Source organism: Tamandua tetradactyla, chromosome 16 (assembly GCF_023851605.1).
Source record: "Tamandua tetradactyla isolate mTamTet1 chromosome 16, mTamTet1.pri, whole genome shotgun sequence".
NCBI lineage: Eukaryota > Metazoa > Chordata > Mammalia > Pilosa > Myrmecophagidae > Tamandua > Tamandua tetradactyla.
Genome location: NC_135342.1, coordinates 4,812,468 through 4,837,131, shown reverse-complemented (window position 1 = coordinate 4,837,131; position 24,664 = coordinate 4,812,468). Strand labels below are relative to the sequence as shown.

Sequence of the window (24,664 nt, the reverse complement as noted above, 5' to 3'; positions counted from 1 at the left end):
GGTTACTGGGGTTGTGGAATGGGGTGTTATTGCTTAATGGACTCAGATTTTCCATTTGAGCTGATAAAGTTCTGGTAATAGATGGTGGCAGTAGTAGCATAATATTGTTAGTCTAACCAATGCCATTGAATTATACACTTGAAAGTATTTAAAATAGAAAACCGTGGGCTGAATATGTCACAGTAAAACATTAAATAAAAAAAAAGTGAATTGCTTAAGTCAAGCAGAAGCATAAAGTTCACGTAGAACTCCATGTCTATTGCAGAGCTTGACCTTAAAAGAGCAGGTAAGGTGGTGAGAAAAACCCCGTTTCTGGCTACACTTGCAGCCAGTGTGACCTAAAGGTACTGACGGACCTTCTCCATTTCTTCACTTCCTTGATGCTGAAACCTGAGTGCTCACAGCTGAGACAAGATGGCCTCTTCTATGCAGCTCGATTTTAACCTGCAGCTGCTTCTGGAACAGCTTGACCAGGATGAGTTGGGCAAATTCAAATCTCTACTGAAGGCCCTGCCCCTGCCAAGTGAGCTCCAACACATCCCACAGAAGGTGGAAGTGGCCGATGGGAAGCAGCTGGCAGAGATCCTCATTGACAACTGCCCTGGCTACTGGGTGGAGCTGGTGACCATCCAGGCCTTTGACAAGATGGGCCGATGGGATCTTGCTGAGAGGGCAAAGGATGAGCTCAGGAGTAAGTAGAAACTGTCCATACCAGACACCAGGAGAAGGAATAGTAGTCTCCAGGATTCTAGAGATACAAACAACAACACTGGGTCTTGCAGAGCTGACCTGTTCTGAAGACAGGTGCTAGACCTTCATGGATTCTGGTGGTATCTGTTCTGGCTCTTATATTTTACTTAAACTCCTTCTCCTGTTCAAGACTATTTGTGTGGCATGAACTCGTCATCCTATTCTTTCATATGTCCTCCAAGATGTTATCAGACCCTCTGTTTTTAATTCCTACTTCTCTTTAACACAGAGAAATTCAAACACCTATCATTTAGGTGGGGGGGGGGGGGTGTTCAACAGCATCCCTGACCTCTACCACTAGATGCCAGGAGATCCCCTAAGCCCACAACCAAAAATGTCACTAGACATTGGCATGTGCCCTAGGGGTCAAGAGCACCCTACCCCTGTCCCGACTGAGGACGACTGCTTTCTCTCACTGGTCTCACCTTGGCTGTGCTCTGGAATCTTCAGGGGAGCTTTAAATAGACTTGTGTCCTGAACCTGTCACCAGACGTACCAACTTAACTCAATTGGGTCCAGGTTTCCACCCAGGCACGAGACTTCTAAAGGCTCCATTGGTGATGCTACCGTGGTATACGGATGAGAGACACACTCCAGGGCTGTGTCATCTACTGTGGTAGCCACTAATCCCAGTGGCTATCGAGCACTAAATGTGGCTAGTTAGAATGAGGAGTGCTGGGAGGCCAAGATATGCTCTTGACTATGCTGTTTTCTATACTAGGTCATTAACTCTATTACAAGGTGGATAATATTTTAAAGTTGGTTACATATAATTAAAGTTAATTTCACCTTATGTGTGGATGCTTAAAATTACATAGGCAGCTTACTTTTGCAGCTGGCATTAGATTTCTCTTGGATGGCACTGCTCTAGGGAGTTTTTTCGTCATGTTCTTCACAAGGATATTTAAAGCAGCTCTGCTTCCTTTCCTATCTCTTTTTCCCCCTCTCTACCCCCATTTTATACCAGCTAGGGATCAATTCTTCGCTTAATTTCCCTCACCTGTCCTTTAAAGAGAGGGGTCTAGACTCTAGTTGGCATCTCAAGATGCAAATGTGGAAATGCCCAGAGTTGGACATTTACCAGGGCTGATTAAAAACTTCTTCCACCTCTCCCTTTTTCAGAAGCAGCTTTGAATTCACTTCGTGTAATCAAGCCTTTATCACTAGGTAAGTTCTCTCTTTTTTTTTTTTTTTTCTGTTTTTTGTGATAATTTAGAATTCAGGGACTTTTAATGCAAAGACGCTGTGGTAGAGTAAATCATGCACCCCAATAAGAGACAGCCTTAAATCTTAATACATGCGCCTGTGGTGTGACTCCATTTGCACACAGGACCTTTTGAAGATGGTATTGGTTAAGGGGTGACAGCTGAATCAGGGTATGTCTTAACCCCTCCCCATCACTGGAGGGTTTATAAAGAGAGGGCCACAGGAAGAAGCCAAAGGTCAGCAGAAACCGGAAGAGCAGCCAAGAAGGAATGCCGAGCTGCCACTACGCGACAGCAGGGGAGCAAGCCAGGGAACCCCAGGGGCTGTAGCAAGCCAGCACCAGGGCTCTGAAGACTTCAGGGAGAAAGCATGACCTTGCTGATGCCTAGACATGGGACTTCTGGCCTCTAAAGTTGTAAGCCAGTAAATTCTTGTACCCATTGAGTGGTATTTGTCATGGCAGCTCTGGAAAACTAACTTATTTGGAATGCAAATAAATACTCGCCCTAATTCCTAAATAGGAGGAGACTGTTGTCAAGCTGGGTAGTGGTAAGACATGAAAAGCTAAACTAAGGCAGTATTTATATAAGAAATCATTAAGCACACTCAAGTGGGGAAAAGTGAGCCTTGCCTTTTGAATCTGAATAGGCTGGATTTCACATTGATCAACAAATTACAGCTCATAAGCCAAATCTGATCTGCCACCTGTTTTCTACCTCCCATGCTTTGAGTCCTTTTTATGTTCTTAAATGGCTAAAAAGAATATTCTACACCTATGCAATTTACATGGAATTCAAATATCAGCAACCATAAATTATTTTAGCATAGCCACGCTCACTTGCTCACATACTGCCTTTGGCTGCTTCTGTATTACAATGGCAGAGTTGAACTGTTACAACACAGTGTGGCCTGCAAAGCTGAAGATATTTTCTATCTGGCCCTTTGCAGAGAAAATTTACCAACCCCTCAACCCGTGGCCAGAAGGATTTTTGGGTCAGTGACTGTCAACATTCTTGACATCACCACTGTACTTGGAAAACATGTCTTGGACTTCAGGCGATAGTAAATTCAGGGTGATTTGAAAAACCCACTCCCAATTATTACCCTTTATATATTAATCCCATTTGATCTGATTACTTCCACCCATGCATAAAACATGTCCAAGGTCCTATGATGGAATTAACTGTCTACTTGGAAAAAGTAGAGAAAGAACAGCAAACTAACCCCCAAAGCAAGCATAAGGAAAGAAATAATGAAGATGAGAGCAGAAATAAATGAAATTGAGAATATGAAAACAATTGAGAAAATCAACAAAACCAGAAGCTGGTTCTATGAGAAAATCAATAAGATTGATGGACCCTTAGGAAGACTGACGAAAAGAAGAGAGAGGTTCCAAATGAATAAGATCAGAAATGGAAGAGGAGACATAACCACTGACCCCACAGAAATAAAGGTCCTATGATGAACTAAATGTCAAATGTAAATTTGCCATCAATTTGATTTGAGACTTGGCAATGTTCTAGGGAAACGGTGCCTGCCACCAAGTGGGTATTCAATAAATATTCTCGGTAAACTAGCATTGGATAGTTTTTCACTTAAAATCCCACCCTCGGCTTCCAGACTCTGCTCTCCCGGTTCTGTCACTTGTAGATGATTTCTTCCCCCATTTGTTTGGATTTCTTTTCCTTTCTAATCTTCAAAATGGACAACTGGAAGATATCACTTGGAGTCTTTACATACATTCTGAAGCCTTCCTAAAGGATATCTTAGGACCAGCATGTTTCATGAACTTTGGATGCTTATATCCAATTGCTCCCTGGAACTTCTTCAAAAGATAGACTTATTCTCTTCCTTATCCAAGGACTGTTCCCATCATGATCCCATCTGTACCTATGTTCCTTCTCAGTATAATGGACTTGATATGCCTTGTCAGAAATCAGGGGCGTTAATCCATGAAGCTCTTCTGATGCCCTTAGGAAAGAATGATTGTATGCATATTAGAGTGTGCCCATTTCTCACACCATGTATTAGGAACTGCATAGAGCTTCCACTTCTCAAAAAAAGGCATGCAAACCTGAGGTCACGGCCTGACACGCTTTTATTTTTATCTCCAGTGCCTCTAATGTTTCACACAATCTTGGCTTAAATATGGAGACCCAGTAGTTGAACTTGAGCCATCTTAGAGCCCTTCTGTCTCTTGGGCAGACGTTTCAGTATTACCGTTGTGGCACGCCCATAATAACCCCTCTTTCTTTTCAGGGAAAACATGGACTTCAGAACCGAAAGATTCAAACATGGAAGAAATTCAACTGCATTTAGAAAAAGAAAAGTCAGGTTGGTCTTAGTTTATTCCAACATCAGATGTTCTAAGTGAAGCAAACTCATTCTAGCTTTCCTCTCCCACTCCTTTTGGAAATTCTTTCTCTCCAACCTCATTTTCTCCACTACTTATACTACACCATTATCTCATGAAGAATACCTCCATCCCACATGAATAGAAAGCAAACTGGACATTAGACAGCATCAGAATTTGAGTTCCTAGGAGTCTGTTTTATAAAGCTTCTTAGACTTTTGCAATTTCAGATATTCAGACAAGTTTAATATCAACTCACAACAAACCTGAAACCTGCTACAGATAGGTGACTTGTCTGAGCTGACTGAGTGGCCAATATAGATACATAATCTAGTATTTTTTTTAACTTTATAACATATATACAAAGCAAAGAAAGATAAAAGCAATAGTCTAGTATTTTTAAAATAGCTTTATTGAAGTACAATTTACATGCCATATATTACTCTCGGTTTAGTAAACCTTGTTGTACAAACACTATCCAATTTTACAACACTTCCATCACCTGAAAAGACCCATTGTTCCCACTTGCAGTCACTCCCTGTCTTCAACCTGCAGCCCCCAGGCCATCAGTAAACTACTTTATCTCTGCAGATTTAGGATCTGGTCTCTGGCTTCTTTCACTTAGCATAATTTTCCTAAAGCTCATCCTGGTTGTTCATGTATCTGATTTATTCCTAAATCATATCACATTGTATGGATATAATAACACATTTGATTTGTCCATTCACCATATGGACACTTGGACTGTTTCCACTTTTTATCTATTTGAACAAAGTCTCTCTGAACACTCAAGGGCAAGCCATTTTTTAGACATGTTCTCATTTCTCTTGGGTAAATACCTTGGAATTATATAGTATTTTAGACCGACAATATCGGTTTACTCAAGTATTTGAGCAGAAATAATTGTTGTTATTGTAAGTGATCAATTTCCTGCTCTCCTGGTATTTGTCCAAAGCCAGTTGAAAGACGGATAAGTAGTTATGAAAAATGTTGAGTTTTGATAAAGCAGTTCTCATGGCTCTAAGGCATGTGAGTTGATCTAGGGTTTCATCTGTCCTCTTCATTTCTATGAACTCAGCCATTGCATTTTCCAGCACATATTCTAAACAAATAATTCAGATTACACTCTGGATTCCTTGGGGGACCTGACTTATTAGGCTCCTGATAATAGGAGGACAACTGTTTTTACATTGAACTCACTGAATGTTGTATTTTGCATTGAATTCACTGAATGTTGTATTTTCACATTGCACTCACTGAATGTGGTATTTTGCAGAGCTTTCACAGATGCAGGGAGAAGCAAGAGAGAGTTTGGAAAGACAAAAGCCAGGTCTGTATCGTGTCTTCCTGAAGTGAGCTTGATGCAAATAGTTTGTTTTTTCCCTTTATTACCTAACACAAAGTATCTTTTTTTCCTAATGAATAACTGACTATACCCTACCTCCTGCCCCTTCTCACTGAAGGTAAAGAAGATAAATATAGAAGTATATTGAAGAAGAAGTTCTGGCGAATATGGAATTTTTGGCCTGGAGCCAGCGAGAACTTCCCTGTTGTCACCCAGAGATATGCACAGCTGATCCCGTTCTGTAATCCTAAAATGCTTGCCGGGCCTTTTCCACACACCGTGGTGCTACAAGGGGCTGCTGGTGTTGGGAAAACCACACTGGCCAAGAAGTTGATGCTGGACTGGACAGAGGACACTCTCACCCAGACGTTCAAATATACTTTCTATCTCTGCTGCAAAGAACTCAACCAGGTGGGGACGTGCACATTTGCAGAGCTGATTTCCAAGGACTGGCCTGAACTGCAAGACGCCATTCCAGAGGTCCTAGCCCAACCACAGAAAGTCCTGTTCATCATTGATGGCTTTGATGAGCTGAGGGTCCCCTCTGGGGCCCTTATTCGTGATATATGTGGTGACTGGAAGAAAGAGAAACCAGTGCCCGTCCTCTTGGGTAGTCTGCTAAAGAGAAAAATGCTCCCCGAGGCGACTCTACTGATCACCACGCGGCCCTGGGCTCTGAGAGAGCTCCGGCTTCTGGTGGAGCAGCCGCTCATCGTAGAAGTGGATGGGTTCTTGGAGCTGGACAGGAAGGAGTATTTCTTGAAACACTTCAAAGATGAGGGCCAAGCCCTGCGAGCTTTCGACCTGATGAGGAGTAATGTGGTCTTGTTCAGCATGGGCTCGGCTCCCCTGGTGTGCTGGATTGTCTGCTCGTGTCTGGGCCTGCAGATGGAGAGGGGGGAGGACCCCACCCTGACCTGCCAGACCACCACATCGCTGTTTCTGCGTTTCCTCTGCAGCCAGTTCACCCCTGCCCCTGTCCCCTGCCCCCGTCGGTACCTCCAGGCCCCACTGAAGGCTCTCTGCCTCCTGGCTGCCCAGGGCGTGTGGACACAGACGTTAGTGTTTGACGAAGAAGACCTCAGAAGACTTGGGGTGGAGGAGGAGGATGTTTGTCTCTTCCTGGACAAGAACATTTTTCAGAGGGACAAGGACTGTGAAGGCTGCTACTGCTTCATCCACCTGAGTGTCCAGCAGTTTCTTGCCGCCATGTTCTATATTCTGGGGAGCAAAGAGGAAGAAGATGGGGGGAGCTGCCAATGGGATATTGGGGGTGTGGAGAAGCTGCTCTCCAAGGAAGAAAGATTAAAGAACCCCAGCCTGATTCAAGTGGGATATTTCTTGTTTGGTCTCTTGAACAAAAAGAGAGTCAAGGAGTTGGAGACAACTTTTGGCTGCCAGATGTCAGTGGAGGCCAAACGAAAAGTGCTGAAATGCAAAATAAAATCTAATAAGGATAAACCCTTGTCTTCAGCGACGAGCATAAAGGAACTCTTTTACTGTCTTTATGAATCTCAAGAGGAAGAATTTGTGGAGGATGCAGTGGGCCACTTTAAGGAAATATGCCTGTATTTGAAAGATAAAACGGATGTCTTACACTCTTCTTTCTGCCTCAAGCATTGTCAAAATTTGCAGAAGCTTTTGCTGCATGTGGAAAAAGGAGTATTTCTGGAGAATGATGCTACATCAGAATCAGACTCTGAAGTTAAGAGGTAAGAACTCTGTTTACTCTTCCCGTTCTCCCATCATCGGCCTCCTGCCACCGCTCAGGAGATAGAGGCCAGAGGTTTCTGTACGCTGTGCACGGAGGTCAGAATCTCCCTCCTGCTGGACTTCTTGCCCGCTTAACCCTCAACCATGAGTCAAGATGTCAGGAGTAGGAGTGGAGGTTTGGAACCAGACCTTGCTGTGAGAACTATCTCCTTTTTTTTTTTTTCTTTTGAGCTGAGCCATTTTTACAAGTGCCTCAAACTGTTTCATTCAGCATGTTGGTTGTGAAAGTTTCTGAAAGCTACACCCTCACCTGTGAGAGTGGAGATTCTCTTCAAATGAGAGTCCTCACCCTGCAGGTTGGAAAAGGAGATGGCCTGAGGCACTTGTGAGTCTTTGGGGCACTTGATCTATGTTCAAGAAACATCCACTAAACTCATGCAGTTTCCACATACTATTTCTAACCTGGTAGCTACTAGGAACTTATGCTTTCCCATGATCAGGTGAAGGTATGGCTTCAGGAAAATGTTCTTCTGGTATAAGAAGTCAGGTCTATTAGCTTTTAAAGTCCTGTGGTCACACTTCAAAATTGTTCTGTGAATATATAGAATATATCGTCATACTGACAAATGGTATCAACTCACTTTTTCCTCAAGGTTCTTGTTACCTGAAATCCTTATGCATATTTATTGGGCCAGAATAAAATACCCTCTCCTTTCCTGTAGTGGTCTCTTTTTTCATTTTCCATTAAGAACCCCTCAAAGTCCTATGGCTCACAAATGAACCACTAACTTGAGTTACCCTCAGGGAGTGTCAGGTCCATCTTACTTTGCTGTAAACGTTTCTCTTCTTTCAGGATTACCAGCAATCCAAAGACTTTGTCCTTTCTTGCATATACTGCTTGTTGTTTTTTTAATTCTCTTACCCAAACATTCAGACAAACTACTTGATCTAAATATCTCTCTCCCTCTCTCTCCCTCTCTCTCCCTCTCTCTCCCTCTCTCTCCCTCTCTCTCCCTCTCTCTCCCTCTCTCTCCCTCTCTCTCCCTCTCTCTCCCCCTCTCTCCCCCTCTCTCCCCCTCTCTCCCCCTCTCTCCCCCTCTCTCCCCCTCTCTCCCCCTCTCTCCCCCTCTCTCCCCCTCTCTCCCCCTCTCTCCCCCTCTCTCCCCCTCTCTCCCCCTCTCTCCCCCTCTCTCCCCCTCTCTCCCCCTCTCTCCCCCTCTCTCCCCCTCTCTCCCCCTCTCTCCCCCTCTCTCCCCCTCTCTCTCCCTCTCTTATGAAGGTACCTGTGTTGAATGCCAGTTAATTAACCATACTTTGGTTGCCTGGTTCTCAGTTCCTGCCTGGGAAAGAGAATGAATAGCATGGATGTCTTTATGGTAATTAGGTTCTGCAATGCAAGTGCCCACTTTTCATGAAAGTGTCCTTTGTATGCCTTGTACTTTCCCTTCTCTTCTACCCTTTTTCAGCAAGCCCATAGCCTTGCTTGATTATCACTGCCAAGATGGTTAAATCATGAAGTTTTCCTGCTAAATCACTTCATTCACTGGTAAAGTTGGGAGCAGTGTACTGGGTTAGTGGCTTCCTGACTTTGCTAACACCAGACCTAAACAGTCTCTGATAGCTTTACTCCTCAAAGCTCCTGAACCATGCTCCTTGAAAAGTCACAAATTCTGGATTAACAGCCCTTCTCCCCTCATGTTGCCTAAGGGTTTACAGTAAGATAATTTTTCTTGAATGTGTGTCTTTGACTGAGCCAGGCCCCACTAAGAGAACCAAAGGTAAAGCCTAGTTTCAAGACCCCAAGGGACTCTGTAACTAAGCAAATCTGAGTAACATCTGACTTTCTTTTCCTAGCTCACATCATGAAATTCCTAGTTTGTATAGTCTTGCTGTTCAAGCAGCTCTGCTAATGAAGCTCCTTACCTTTAGAGATGTTTCGTTAGTTCTCTGGGCTCTTCTAGGTGTGAGAGAGATTCAGGGGCTCAAAATTGCCCTTGCATTTAGTGCCTTCCCAAGAGTTTCCCAAACATGGTTTTGTATAATCTTCTTGCCAATTTGCAGGAGGGGCTGTTCATCAGAAGTTAGAGCAGCTGAATGGCCAATGTCAAAGGATAGAAAGAGTTAGAGGCAGGGCTGGATTATTGGTTAAGATAAAAATCTCAGGTTCTGGAAACTGACTACTTTGATTGAAATAGGCTTAACTTAGTGCCAAGCTGAGAGGTAGAAAATGGTGGGAAATGAGCATAGATATTGGAATCAGAGTCTCTGACAACCTGTCTCTGCTACTAGGTGTGTGTTGAGTCACTTTCTGTACCTCTACTTCATCATCTCCTAGTGGTAGTGATGCCTACTTCAGACTTGTATGTTATAAACGTACTTATAATCCTCAAATTGTTCAAAGTGCTTAGCATACAAAAGCTTGAATATTAGCTTCTTTCAATTACCTTTTACTCTTTATCATTATATTAGTTTACCATATCTAACTTTTCCTTCGACACTTTTATATTTTTTCCTCCATGAAAAACCTTCAGATAATGCTCTATAGTCAACATTTAAAGTCTGTTTTAACTTTCTGACACATTACAGTTTCAAGTGCCCTTACCATTTTCCTGAAAATCAAAATTTTTTCCTGATTATGAAGGTAATAAATATACAGAAAACTAAGGCAAGACTGATAAATATAAAGAAATTATGGGTCACCCATGCAATTCCTACCATCCAGAACTAAACACCAGAAGAAAGCAAATATTGTTTGAGAGGTCCAAGTATATGAATATATAATGACTTTATATTTTATCAAGTTTTAATAGCTATCATTGTAGGTCAACAAACATAGTTGTAAACTAGCTTGAAAAATAGCCAGATATAATCTGTATGGGCGTACGATTAGGTATTCAAATATCCCCTACTAGTATGTTTATTGATCTAATCTTTTATCAGTGATGTGCTTAGAATTTTAACTTATTCTGACCTCAGTCTGTTGCATGATACATACCTTCTTTCTCCAGTGATATAAGCACAATGATTTTTCCCATACTGGTGCTAAATGAGTAAATCATCCAACTTTTAGAGTTATACCTATTTATTAGGGGTATATGTATGGAGCAACCCTAAATGCCTTCACCATAATGGACTAATATTGGCTTTCTCTCCTGCGATACTTGTAAGTTTTCCATGTCATCTCTTCCCTGCAGGTCCCAGAGTGACGATCAACACATCCTTCCTTTCTGGATGGATTTGTGCTCCATATTTGGTACAAACAGTAATCTGGTATTTCTGGACATCACTGAAAGCTTCCTTAGTAACTCATCAGTGAGAATTCTTTGTGAAAAAATAAACTCTGCCAACTGTAGTCTCCAGAAGGTGGTGTAAGTATTCGCTAATCCCTAACGCGTGGTCAAGCTTCTTGCATTTTTAATATTGGAGCAATATTTGAATCCCTTGTCTAGACTCCCTCCAGATACTTGGGACACAAGGAATTGAGGTGGTTCCCATCCTTAATTTTATCTAGTGGGAGAATTATTTAAAGGAATGCAATATGAAATGTGATTCGTCCACAAAACACCACAAAGGTCATTGAAACTCTGGGGGCAGTTTTAATCATACAATGACAACTATAGGAGTGTATGTAAGGTAGCGTATCTCAACCTCTATTGACATTTTGGTCTGGATAGCAGTTCATGGCTGGAGCCGTCCCATGCACTGTAAGATGTTTTACTGGTGTCCCCAGACTCTGCCCACTAGATATCAGTAGCAATACCTCCTCCTCATCCTCAGTTGTGACAACCAAGAAATGTCTCCGCTCATCGTCTAATATCCATGGAGTGCAAATTCACATCTAGTTGAGAAGCATGGATGTGAAGAGGTGGAGGTAGTGATGCCAGACATGCTAGAGGGACTGGGTAGTAATAGACTTTCACTTGAGTTGGGTATGTGTGTGTCTGAAGATGACCACACGCGGAAATAAATAGTTGACTTTGTCAGGGAAGGGTGGGTCTGAGAAGAACCAGTAAAAGGAAATTACAAGCTTAAATATTTACATTCAAAGCAAAGTGGTTTTTATCCTCATAAGCCAACATTTTGCGGGGTCTCTGGGTTCCTAATCTTTGTGTAGGTAATGTGCTGGGAGAGGTCTTTGAGCTTATATTGGTGGGAGGGAAGGAACTAGACACAACTGATCCAGCTAGGTTAGCTTAGAGATCAAGGAAATTCACTTTAGCTGAGACCTTCTCCAGCTGCAGGTATCATTTTGTATTTTTCCTTCCTCAATGTAGAGAAGTACAAGCTCTTGTTTACTTAGGGTTATGTTACCCACGTGGTCCTGATTTTAAGAGCAAGAGAATTCCTCGGCATCATAAAACATTCAGCAGAAAACAGTTCATAAAACGGGCCCATTGATAAGACTTCAGGGAAAAGAAAGATTCCATTCCTTGACTTTTTCAAAAACAGATGGAAGATCAGCTTTTGTTTAAAACGACTGCTTGTGACTTATTTTCCTTTTGCAAAAGTTTGAGAAGATTAAAAACTCTAGAGCTTCTGATATCTTTTAAAGACTAAATATTGCAGCCCTTTGTCTCGATTGTACACAGTATAGATACAAAAGCTCAAGATCTCATCTGTTTTCCTTTCCCTAGCCTCAAAAATATCTTCCCTGCGGATGCTTTTCGGAACTTCTGCCTCGCTTTCAGTGGCCAAGAGACTCTGACGCATCTGACCATTCAGGGAAGCACCCAGGATGATATGCTTCTCTCATTGTGTGAGGTCTTGAAACACCCAAACTGTAACCTTCAGTGTCTCAGGTATATCTTGCCATCACCAAAACCTCATCTTCCAAACAGACCTGCCACAAGCCTATATAGTACTCCTGTGTGTATTAGAAAAAGGATTCCTTTTTCCAATTGGACACCGTACTGCCCAGTATAGAATAAAAACTGGAGTTTAGTCTCCACTTGCTGTGAGCGGAAACAACCCTGACTATTAGAGACAACATCCCTGAGTCCAAAGAAACTCCCAGAGTCTGAGTGTCATCTTCTATCAGAGAGAATTTATTCATAGCTCATATTTCCTATGTCGTGATCCAGAACAGCTGCCCCTGATCTCCTCCTTCCAGGAAAGAACCCTTCAAGAGCACGGTTCCCCAGTTCCCCAGTAATCTTGGGGTTCCAGAGATCTCCCAGGAAAGGTCTCCACTTGGTTGCTTGGAGATGATGAGTCATGGGGTTCCTTTGACTCAGTTAACCCTAAAATTGGTCTCAAATTGTAGCTCTGCCTCTACTGATATCACCTTTGGCTACTTAACAGGCCTTTTCTTCATCAGTTAAAAGGTATAATGCACCCCTCACAAGGACTCAAAGATTGAATGAAACGGGGTCCAAACACATGTGCTTCCTTCCTTATCAACCACTATCAATGACTCTTTCCCTTTTCCTGTGAGGATTAACCACACAGGAAAAAACAGTTCTGTGACTTTAAAATTTTGATCACTCATGTGTTCCTCAATGAGTAAATTGAGACTTAACTTATGGAGTCTCCTTCCATTTCATTTCATGCTTATTTTATTTGAAGCAGCTAACACTTACCTTGCAATAAGATGCCTTAGTTAGACTTGCTTCCCCTATTATAATTTAGGGTCTAAGTGTTTTTAGTGACATTTTAGTGGATGTGATCCATGTACAGTTACTCCAGTTAAAGCTTGATGTGAGTCGTGAAATTTAAACACCAAACACGAGGGCACAACTCTTATTCCCAACTTAAATTTGGAGAAATTGAGGCTTGAATGGAGTTAACTAACTTGGCCAGGATTTCACACAGAGCAAAGAGCAGAGCCAGTAATAAGAAAACAAAGGTTGTTTGTTTTTGCATAGGCAGGCATCAGGAATCGAACCTGGGTTTCTGGCAAGGCAGGTGAGAACTCTGCCTGCTGAGCCACCATGGCCCGCCCAAGAAAACAAATTTTTAAGAGCAACCCTCACTCTAACAGCCATGATTACATCTACAATGTTCCAATGACGTTTCATTAGCACATGGTGTCTCCAGGAATAAAACGTGTGTCATGTGGCATATTATACTTAGTGAACTTTGAGGTGGTTCTCAATTTGTAGCCTCCAGATGAGCAGCAGATTCATCTGGGAGCTTGTGCTAAAGCAAATCTTGAGCCCCAACCCCAGATCCTCTGAATCAAATTATTGGAGTACAACCTAGGAATCTTTTATACATGTCTTACAGATGAAAGTAGGGCATCATAAAACATAGGTCACTGGATTCTACATCCAGAGTTTGAGTCAATATGTTTAAGATGAGAGCTGAGAATTGGTATTTTAACCTGGATTCCAGGTGATGCTTATGCATTTGATCTAAGGACCACACTTTGAGAACCGTGGCTGAAAATAATTCCAGTCAAGGTGTAACAGATGATGGCATAAGCAAGATGTAAAACTAGGAGGTGTTCTACAGTGTCTGGATTCTTGAGATTGGCTTGTTCCCATGTCTCCTGCAGGTTGGAATCTTGTTCAGCCACCACTCAGCAGTGGGCTCATCTCTCCTTGACCCTCCAAATCAATGAGTCCTTGACATGCCTGAACCTCACATCCAATGAGATCTTAGATGAGGGTGTGAAGTTTCTGTGCACGACTTTGACCGACCCAAAATGTTCCCTGCAGCGCTTGTTGTAAGTCTCTTCTCTCTTCCCGTGGAGCATGTCCATTTTAGGTCTGGGGCTGCAGAGCCAGGGGCAGTGGGAGCACAAGGGCCTGGCAGTATATGTGGCCAGCCAGAAGGAGCCGCCTACTGATAAAGGCATGGTTCGCATGTTTAGTACCGGGCAGATAGCTCGTGCACCCTGCCCTTTTCTTGTAGTTCCTGCATGACTAAGTTCACTAGCACTCGAGAAAGAAGGAAATGAACAGGAAGGGCAGAAGCTGAGGACTCCCTAGCATTTGGGGTCAGCCCAGAGGTCTGGACTTTGGAAACACTCTCACCACCTTACCCTGTGTGTGATGCTTCTGCAGGTTGGAAAACTGTCACCTCACGGAAGCCTGCTGCAAGGATCTCTCTTCTGCTCTGATTGTCAACCAGAGGCTGATGTACCTGAGCTTGGCCAAGAACAAGCTTGGGGACAGCGGGGTGAGACTGCTATGCGAGGGCTTGAGCTACCCCGACTGCAAGCTACAGACCCTGGTGTAAGTGCCCCCGGCTGCCTCAGTGTGTGTGTGCAGACACTCAATCGTGTGCATTCACACACATGTACAGCAGCCTGGATCCAAGTAGGGCAGATATGGGAACACTCAATTCCTCTAAATACCCCCGAGATGTGAGGCAGGTAAGTAATTCAGACTCAAAAGACCTGGGGCGAGGAAAGAGAAAAAAATCAAAGGAAGCAGTGTTAATGCTCTTTAAGGATTTGGGGAGTATAGCTGTTTTCCAGATCTGATTTTGACTGTGTCCTTGCCACTGTCATGTAAATTCTGCCTTGAGGTTGAGAGTAAATGGCATTCATTGGCAGCAAGTTTATCATAATCCTCTTGTTAATACTTGAGTCGTAGTTAAGATAACAATAAAAAGAATGGTACTGCACTAATTATTTCTATTCAGAAACTCTATTTACTATTGGCGCTTCCTAGGCACTTACCACTTGTAAAAATCACCTCCTGAAATTTAACCTTTTAACCACTTTTCCTAGAAACTAGTTTAATCTAAGATGTACCTTAATGCGTCAGTGTCTGGAAGTTATTTTCCCACTTAAAATTTAGAATATTCAGTTTACAGTAGGAAATAGAGGGAAAGAATTGATTCCGACTTCCTATTAAAGCCCCCCAAATTAAAACAATGTAAAACTTCTATAGGGAATATCACCTGCTAACCCTATATTCAAATTAAACTTGAATCATTTTAGTTGTTGCATCTAAAGCATCTAAACAAAATCAAAATAATGATGTTGGTACTGATTAAGTACCTAATATGTGCCAGGCATCATGCTAAGGTTTGCCAAAGATGATTTCATTTAATCCTTGCTGTTGATACGCACGCCCCTGATTTCAGCTGAGAAAACTGGGTCTTAGTAAACCTCACCAAGTTTCCATCTCTTTACAAGGTATGACTCTCAGGAAATTTAGATCAAACCCTTCTCTTTCAAAACCGCAATTCAATCTTTAATCCAGTCTCCCCAGTTCACTCAATTCTCAAAGCATGACTGAAGTCTCACCTGGGTCATCCTCTAAAACAACAGCCTCAAGTTTCTGTAAGTGTTTTTCCAGAAGTGACCAAGTGACTTCGAGTTTTTAGAAGTGACCAAGCCCTGCGAGGGAGGGTACTGGCTGTTTCCCTTGTAATAGAGGTCTGCCACCAGCCAGCTGTCTATGCCTCGTGTCCCTTCTGAGCCTGTGGCCGCAGCTGCCGTGCCATGATGGGGCTAATCCTTAACCCCCATGGTCTATAGGGAGCAGGGCATGAACTTCTTCAGGGGACTGTTACTCTGCCTGCCCCTGCAGCCACTGATACCTCCAGGCATCATTGGTTTTCTGAACTTAACTTTATTAGAACTCTAGTAGGAAGGCTAGAAAGGCGGGAATATCGCTTACATCCTGTGTGTTTGGATAATGGATATCTAGAATCCAGTCCCAGGTTTGTCTGAATCAGAGCCGTGCCCTCCACGCTTCCATCAGTTGGACTTATGGACTTAGGGGCTGAGGTAACTGGTCACCTTTCTTAATGGAAGACAGCAGGTGAGCTTAAAATCCTCTATCCCATAATTAGGGTAGGAGCCCTACATGCCTCCTCTATTAGTTACCTATTGCTATGGTAACAAAGCACCATAAATGTAGTGACTTAAAATGACTCAAATGTATCCTCTTATAGTTAGAGGGCAGAAGTCCAAAACGGGTGTCACAGGGTTAAAATCTGTACCGGCATGACCACATTCAGCCTGGAGGCTCTAGAAGAGACGTTTCCTTGCCTTTTCCCACCTCTAGAGACCATCTTCATTCCTTGGTCCGCAGCCCCTGCCTCCATCTTCAAAGGCAGCAGTGTAGCATCTTCCGATCCCTCTCTGGCTTCTTCATCCACCATCACACCTTCCCTGGCTCTGATCCCCTGTCTCTTTTATAAGGACACTTGTAATGACATTGGGTCTACCCAGATAATCCAGGATAATCTCTTCTTCTCAAGATGTTTAACTTGGCCATCTGCAAAATCCCTTTTGCCGTTTGAGGTAACATCCACGGTTCTGTCAATCAGGAGATGGGCATCTTTGGATGAGTCCATTATCTTGTTCCGCTCCACCCCGTGACTTTATTTCCCTGTCTCCATTTCTAAACTTGTTTGAAGTTCTTAGCTTGAGGTTGGAAGATCTTGGCATTAAAGAATCAAGCTGGGAGGAACGTGACAGATTTTTCTTTCCGTGTAAATATCTTCCAGGCTGTCGTGCTGCAGTGTAACAGAAGTTGGCTGCAACCATCTCTCAAAGCTTCTCCAACAGAAGTCAAGTCTAACTCACTTGGATCTGGGCCTGAATCCCATTGGAGTCACAGGACTGATGTATCTGTGTGAGGCTCTGAAGGAACCAGTGTGTGACCTGAAATATCTAATGTAAGTTACTCCCTTAAACTCTAATCTGGATCTAAAATGATATGTCAGTGTAGAAGACCCTTCCAACAGTAACTCAGAAAGAACTTGAGTAGCCAGCTGGGTCCTTAACCCAATTAGGATGGCTGAAGGAATAGGCTCTAGCCTGGGTTATTGAAAGGCCACCAGTGAAAAATTTTAAGGCTATAATGCTTCAAGGACATGACCATCAAGAAGTGGCCACTACTACCCGAGCTCCCCACACTCAGAGTGGCAGGAATTAGATGCTGCACCAAAAGGCTGCACCTCTGTGAGCAGGAAAATGCTCTCTGACTCGGTTCTGCCTTTCAAATCGTATGTGAGTTAGGGACCATCGATCAGCTGCTCTTGAACCTGGAAACTTACCTGCAAAGGACTCTCAAGATAGCCCACTTCCCAATCCTTGTGGTACAAGACAGTACAGTGGAATTTTAGTTCTCAACCAACACTGCATAGTAGAAATGTTTGTCTCATTGAAAATCCCAGACGAACCAAGTCAGAATCTCCAGAGGTAAAACCCAGGCATCAGTATTTTTAAAGCTCAGTAATTGCAACTTGCAGCACACTGAGAGGTGGTGAGGAAGGGAACCACTGGTTCCAACAACTCATAGTATGTACCTGTTTTCAGAAAAGCAGGGATGTTGATGGGGAGAAAGGATGTCTGATTCATAAGCTCTACTGGCCTGGGGAAAGATGGCTCACCTCTATCTAGTCAGCTGTAACCTTCTAGGACTATAATCTCATTGTACAATCTAGGAAATAGTTCAATTGCATCCATCTCCAAGGGTGACTATGATGACAAAATATATACTAATGTTATACTAATGTCAAGCTCTGTGCCAGGCACTATTCTAAATGTTTGATAGATTTATTCTATTCTAGGTCCTAGAACAAATTTGAAGACATAACCTATTCCTTTATCTCATATATACTATCCACACCCCCTTGAGAATTTTTACCACCTTTTGCTTCTCTGTCTTCTGTGCTTTCACCTACTCCAGATGGAAGAAAGCTTTCTCCTCTGTCCTGTACTATCCAGCATCCAATACAACTCTTCTCCTTGGAATTCTGATGAGCATCTCACACATGCTTGCCCAAAACTGAATTGATCTTTTCCCCATCTAAAACTGCTCCTGTTGCACCTCAAAGATGGTCTTGTTTACTCAGAACAAAATCCTTGATGTGTCATCTTTGCTGCCTTTTCCTTTCAAACCTCAAGTCAAATTCATCTCAAAGTCCTGCATATCTAGATTTTTCTCATAGCCCCTCCACTGGTAACTTCTGGGTTGTTGTATGGACTTCAAATGTTCTGTGGTCCTACCTTCTTTGTGCCCCTACCATTTTTCAAAGAATAACTTCTAAGATGTAAGTCAACCGATGTCACCTCTCTCTGCTCAAACCCTTCAGTAATTCCCCACCTCACTCCAAGGAAAATCCTAAATTTGCAATGGCCCGAGGACCTTGTGTGATCTGGCCCCTTCTTACCCATGACCTCATCTCTGACCACCTTCTTTGGCTCAGTGTCTCAGTATCTTGAGCATCTGTTTTAAGTGGATCCTATGTAACCTCAGGGCCTTTGCACAGACTCTTTCTCTACCTGGATAATTCTTATGTCAGATGTCTATAGTTCATTCCCTTCACCCCCTCATGTCTTCTTCAACAGTCATAACCAGCACCATTACTATTTCCTTCTTCCCTTGCTCTTCCCCTTCTTTCTACCTGGAATACTACATGTGCTACTCTTTCCTATTAGTAGAATGAGCTCGGAGAACATAGGCTCTGAGAACTTTGCTCACTGCTGGATTCCCCAACACCCAAGAGCATGTTTTGCATATAGAATGTTATCAAGGATTTGTCAAATTAATGAATTAATTTGTTTCATCAACAGGCTGTGGGCATGTGCCCTCACTCCTTCCGGGTGCATGGAACTCTCCTCTGCTCTCAGCACCAACAAGAGCCTGGTTGCTCTAGATCTGAGCCAGAACACCTTGGCATGTGGTGGAATAAAGGTGCTGGGCGAGACCTTGAGACTTCAAACCTGCTCCCTCCAAACCCTCAGGTATGTCCTTTCTGGTCCCCAACCACTTTCTCCATGATAGGCTTGGGGGAATACAAATCACAAGAATTTGTTGTAGGCACCTTTCATAATTTCCAGGCTGCTGTGATAAACACCACGCCATGTGTTGGCGTAAACCACAAGAACTTACTGGCTCATGGTTTCAGTGGCCACAAGTCCCAAGCCAAGGTGTGAGTAAGACCAGGCTTCTTCAGGGACCCCAGTGTTTGGTGGTGGCTGTCTCCATCTCATGGCAAAGCCCTGGTCTCCTCCTGTGGCCTTCTCTGACTTCTGGTTTCTCTGTGTCTAAATTTCTACTCTCTATAAATCTTTAAGTCATGTGGATTAAAAATTGAATCAGGCCACCCTGATTCAATGTGGCCACACCTTAACTAATAACATCTTCCAAAGGGCCTATGTACAAAGGGCTCACACCCATAGGAACAGGGATTAAGATTTGAGGATGCCGCACTCAACACCAGGCACCAGCCCTTTCACTTGCAGGATCATGGAGAGACCCAGGAGGAGCTGGGGGTGACCCCTGAGGAATGCACATCAAGACGTGAACATATTTTTGTGGGTGGCATGATTATGTCTCCAACAGCATCTGGCTTTTATCCACCAATCTTGGGCATCAGATAATTCTATCAATTCCCTCTGTTGCTTTGGTGGGTTACATAAGTCAAAGGATGGGACCAACATGCAATCTAAAACCAAGACGCTGGATTGATGGCCTGTTAAGTGAAGGAGAGCTCAGTGGTCAGCCATCTTCTCTGTAGGAAACTGAAATTGCTGACCTCAAATGGTGCTCTGGGGCAGAAGAGTTTGTTCTTGAGCCGTGTTGGTCCCAGAGGCCTGGCAGATCGACACGCGGCTTAGCACCATGATCTCAAGATGTGAAGCTATCACTGGCTCTCATCTACTTGCTCACTGGAGCAAGTTGTCATTGAGTTCTATTTCCTTGTTACCACAGATACATGGAACTGTGAGCCTTCCTGGTGGGGGGGGGGGGCTTCTTTACTGTGGTAACAAATAGAACGTAGCTTGTCATCTTAACCATTAAGTGTACAATGCAGTGGCTGTAACTATGTTGATAATGTTGTGCCACCATCACCTCCTTCCATTACCTAAACTTTCAGGACCCCAAACAAAGTCTATACCTAATAATCAAAAACTCCCTTTCCCCCTTCATTCATCACATCCCCTGGTAAACTCTAATCTGCTTTCTATCTCTGAATTTGCTTATTTTAGGTATTTCATAAGTTAAATCATAAAGTTTGTCCTTTTGTGACTGGTTCATTTCATTCATCATGATGTCTTCAAGATTCGTCCATGATGTGGCATATTTCAGAACTTCTATGCCTTTTACAGCTGAATAATCCATTCTATGGATATATCACATTTTGTTTATCCATTTCTGTTTACACCTTTTAAAATCCTCAGATGGGACATACTATCAATGGCTTAAAATAATCACCATCATGCAGAAGAAACATAGCTCATATATATATCTAACATGAATGTCAGATGCTGTTACCTTGCTAGTCAAGACACATGTAGACACTAGCACTAGAGGTTTTGTTCTTTGTTTATTTGGTTTTTATTTTATTTTATTTTTTGCTTGGGCAGGCACCAGGGATCAAGCCTGGGTCTCTGGCGCGACAGGCAAGGACTCTGCCTGCTGAGCCACTGTGGCCAGCCCAACACTAGAGGTTTTGATACTTTTTCTTTCCTATCATCTTTGTAAGCTAGTTCTCCCATTTTTTGTGTGTGTGAGTTTTGATCGTGGTATACTCTCCTCACAAAGATAACAATGGGACTGTTTCCTCAGACCAGCCATCAGATACTCTTTCTGGGTCTTTGGACCTCATGGATCCTAGAAATGCAGAGATGCCCTGGCCTTGCCTTCCTGAACTCAGTATTGAACACTTTGATTCTGTCTCTCCCATATCCTTCTAGCATACCCTTTAAATCAACTCTGTTTTCTCTTACTTGCAACTGAAAGATTTTACCTCCATTCTTAGAACCACATGCTTAAGTCTTCTGATGTGGCCCTTTGGGCTTCATTTATAATTCCTTCAAGACTTCTGATGGAACATAGATCACCCTGGGTGAGCTGTTTCTTTTTTCTCCCTTACCACCAACCACGGCAAACCTCTAACGACCATGAATAGGAACAATTGCATTTGTCTCTTAAGGATCATGTTTAAGATGTCTTGAAGTTATCTGGCCCTTATTTTAGACAAAGTTATTTTGGTTGCCAACAAGGTACCTACTCAAGCTACCTTAAGGTTGCATGGGTGTATTGTAAATCTCAAAAAAAATAAATAAAAAAAACTACAGTTAATGTGCTAATGACGAGGTCTTCAATATTGCCAAAATATGTGGCCACTAATTTCCTTGCTCTTGTTTTTAATGAATATTTTGCTATAATTACTCTTTCCCTCTCCCCCAACCCTATCTTCCCATATTCACAGTTGAATATAGCTACCACAAAGGGATCCCTACAACTGAGGTTGCTGTTGGCCCAGGCCAGATAAATGGTGGTAGGTGGACAATATCTCTTGCCCAAGGGAGGAAAAGCTGACCTGACTGACTTGATTCAAGTGTATATGTCTCGTCTATTTAGTTGGTATCCCTGGTCCACCTGAGTAGAAATTGTCAACATGAATTATGACATAGGTATGCATTAGAAGTACCTGGTATCAATAAATTCAGCAATTTTATCTTTCCTTCCAAATATAGTACAATAATCATTCAAGCAGTCAAAGCCACATAGTAAACTTAAACCATCATCGTATTAACGTGATGGTTTGGAGGCTTTATGGACCTCAGAAGATTGTTGTTAAAGCTAATCCACTCCTGTGGGTGTAGACTTACTGTGGGTGGGCCCTTTTGATTAGATTATTTCCGTTGAGGCATATCCCACATGGTCCTAATCCTATCAGAGTCCTCATAAGAGGATGAAATTCAGAGAGAACCACAGAGCACCAGAAGCTGAAAGCAAAGAACCCTGCAGATGCCTTCATGTGCCTTGCCATGTGACAGAGGAGACCAGATGACCAGTAGCCAGTCTTCAGGAAAAAAGCATTGCCTATTGATCCTTGATTTGGACATTTTCATGGCCTCAAAACTGTAAGCTTAAGTTAATAGATCCCCATTGTAAAAGCCAACCGATTGCAAAGGGTGCACGGGTATTTCAGTGGTTAGAATGCCTGCTTTCCATGCAGGAGACCCCAGTTCCATTTCCAGACCATGCACACACACCAAAAAAAAAAGCCAATGGCGTTCTGGATTTTAGGCAGCCGTGCTGACTAAAACAGCTATGAGCTAGGTACACATTAGAACTACCTGGTATTGATGGATTCAGCAATTTCAACTTTCATTCCACATATAATATAGTAATCATCCGAGCAGTCAAAGCCACATAATACACCTAAACTGTCTTGGGGTTAACCACTGTTATCTTAGCTCCTCTATCAAATCAATGTGGAACTCTACTTTACAGCATAATCAAAAGTGGCCCTGCTCTGTGAAGCCCTAAAACATGAAAACGTGAGAATTACATATACTTGAAGTTTGAAATGAAGTCCCTGAAAACAACAGAGACATGAGAAACTTTATTTTTATTTATTTGCACCCCAGGTTGAATATAGACGAATCTGATACTGAAACCCAAAAGCTGCTGAAGGAGATCAGAGAAAGCAATCCGCAACTGACTATTGAAAGTGGAAGTCCGGATCCCAGGAAATACCGCCGTTCTTCTCTGGACTTCCTTTTCTGAATCTCCCTGGAGTCACTCTCCCACAAAGTATGGGTCTTCAAGGCGATGATGAATTTCATGAGTTCCCACAACAGAAGTTAGTTACTGAGCTACCTTGACTCTGCCTCTGTATACAAAACACAAGTCACTCAACCGTGTTATATGGGAACCTTCTGTATCATGTGCATATAAAGAAAAATAAAGGTGAAAGCATTCATGAATGAAGCTCTGTGTATCTCAGTGGATGGGGACAACTCATAAAGCTTATTTTTGGAATGCTTCAGTTAAGAGTCTGATCACATTGATTGATCTTTGCCTTTCCAATCTCTTCCCCGTTCTGTTATTTCTTGACCTGCCTGAGGAGTATAGCTCATCAGTTTTTCACCTCCTAACCCTGAAATATTTTAGACTTCAATGAAGCACCCATCTGTAGGTCAACATCTGATTAAGTTTTTAATGATTCCAACTTGACTGAAAAGTGTAACTTCATGGTATGCATAGCCCTTCTCCATGTAGTCTGCAGTCTTTCCATGTGACATACAGCATCCTAAAACTCCTTAAAACAGCATCAGCAAGAATGACTCTAACTTAAAAACCCATTTTAACCTTGTTTGTCTATAAACTTCAGTGATATTATTTTCACAGTATTGTGCCTCTAGCACTAAGTCAATGACCAAAATGCATGGCATACCTGTGAATATGCATATGCTTATTCTTTCACACACACACACACTCCCCTCTTCCAACAGCCCAGTGGGGTAGATGTGAAGTGTGAAAACACTGCTTAGAAGCTGACGAATGTCTAGTGTGACAGATATATGGTAGGCTGAGAAAACGTCCCCCAAATACCCAGGTCCTGTTCCCTGGAACCTGTGAACCTCACCTTATGTGGAGAAGGAGTCTTTGCAAATGTGATCAAGCTCATTCTCCACCTTAGGAGAAGGAGATCATCCTGCACTCTCTGACTGGACCCTATGAGCTTAACCACATGGGTCCTGATGAGATGGAGGGAGAAGAGGATTTGACAACTGGCTGGTGAGAAGGCTTTATGGCAAGAGGTAAGGAGAGTCTGAAGATGCTGTGTGAACCAATCCCTAGAATAGATCTCTTGAGATAGACATATATAAATATATGTTCTCTGTTCTGTTTCTCCAGGGAAACCTAATACAGGGTCTGTACGTTTTTCTTTCCTACCCCCTGGACCAAGTTTCCAGACGTTGTTACCTTTATACTACCTTCCCGCGTATGCCATTGTTTTGGTGACATCACTGCATATGGTGTGGGCTCCTGGGGTTTCCAGGAAGTTTCCTTCTGTTCCTGGCTCAAGCTTCCTTGTTGAGCTGCGTGTTTTTCATTCTCAGTTTCCTGGGAGGCAGGTGCCTTTGGGAAGTGGGTGGGGTTGGTAGCAGAAGAAATATAGACACAAAATTAGATGTATCCTAGCCCAGGGTTTCTCAGCCTTGGCACTGTTGACATTTGGAGCTGGATAATTCTCTGTGGTTGGTGGGGGAGGGTGTTTGTCCTGCATACTGTGAGGCCTTTAGCAGCATCACTGGCCTTTACCTTCTAGAAGCTCGGAGCAGGCCCCTGCCCAGTTGTAACAACAAAAATGCCTCCAGATATTTCTAGATGTTTCCTAGGAGAGAAAAATTATCTCCAAGTTGAGTATCACTATAGTGATACCTCTTTAAGAGGTAGGATATGTTGGCTTCAAAAAGATCAAATGACTTGTGCACATCAATTTAGGGGATTATCACCCAACCACATCAACAAGTTAGAGGCTCTGTGAGTATGTTTTAAAATGAGGGAACAAGTTAGAAGAAAAATACGAGCATGAACTAATGAAATCAGACTCCGGATCTTGGAGGAAAGATGTTTACA

General features: G+C 42.8%; 2 protein-coding genes across 4 annotated transcripts in view; one reads left to right on the top strand and one right to left on the bottom strand.

Moving 5' to 3' along the window:
* The window catches only part of LOC143658633 (NACHT, LRR and PYD domains-containing protein 7-like), a 62,397-nt gene extending 42,447 nt beyond the window's left edge, over window positions 1-19,950 (bottom strand). The window contains exons 1-3 of one of the 3 annotated variants that reach the window (XM_077130771.1): window positions 19,818-19,950; window positions 9,291-9,457; window positions 8,651-8,707 (exon numbers count right to left, since the gene is read on the bottom strand). The gene's annotated coding sequence lies outside the window, so the exon portion shown is untranslated. The remainder of the gene's footprint in view (window positions 1-8,650; window positions 8,708-9,290; window positions 9,458-19,817) is intronic. The other 2 variants (XM_077130772.1, XM_077130773.1) reach the window with 2 other exon arrangements.
* On the top strand, window positions 415-22,836 carry NLRP2 (NLR family pyrin domain containing 2). The gene is made up of 9 exons (XM_077130433.1): window positions 415-691; window positions 5,773-7,366; window positions 10,562-10,735; window positions 12,002-12,166; window positions 13,864-14,034; window positions 14,375-14,545; window positions 16,779-16,949; window positions 18,853-19,023; window positions 22,666-22,836. The coding sequence occupies exons 1-9, from the start codon at window positions 415-417 to the stop codon at window positions 22,802-22,804; spliced, it is 3,033 nt and encodes a 1,010-aa protein (XP_076986548.1). The 3' UTR covers window positions 22,805-22,836.
* The last annotated feature ends 1,828 nt before the right edge of the window (window positions 22,837-24,664 follow it).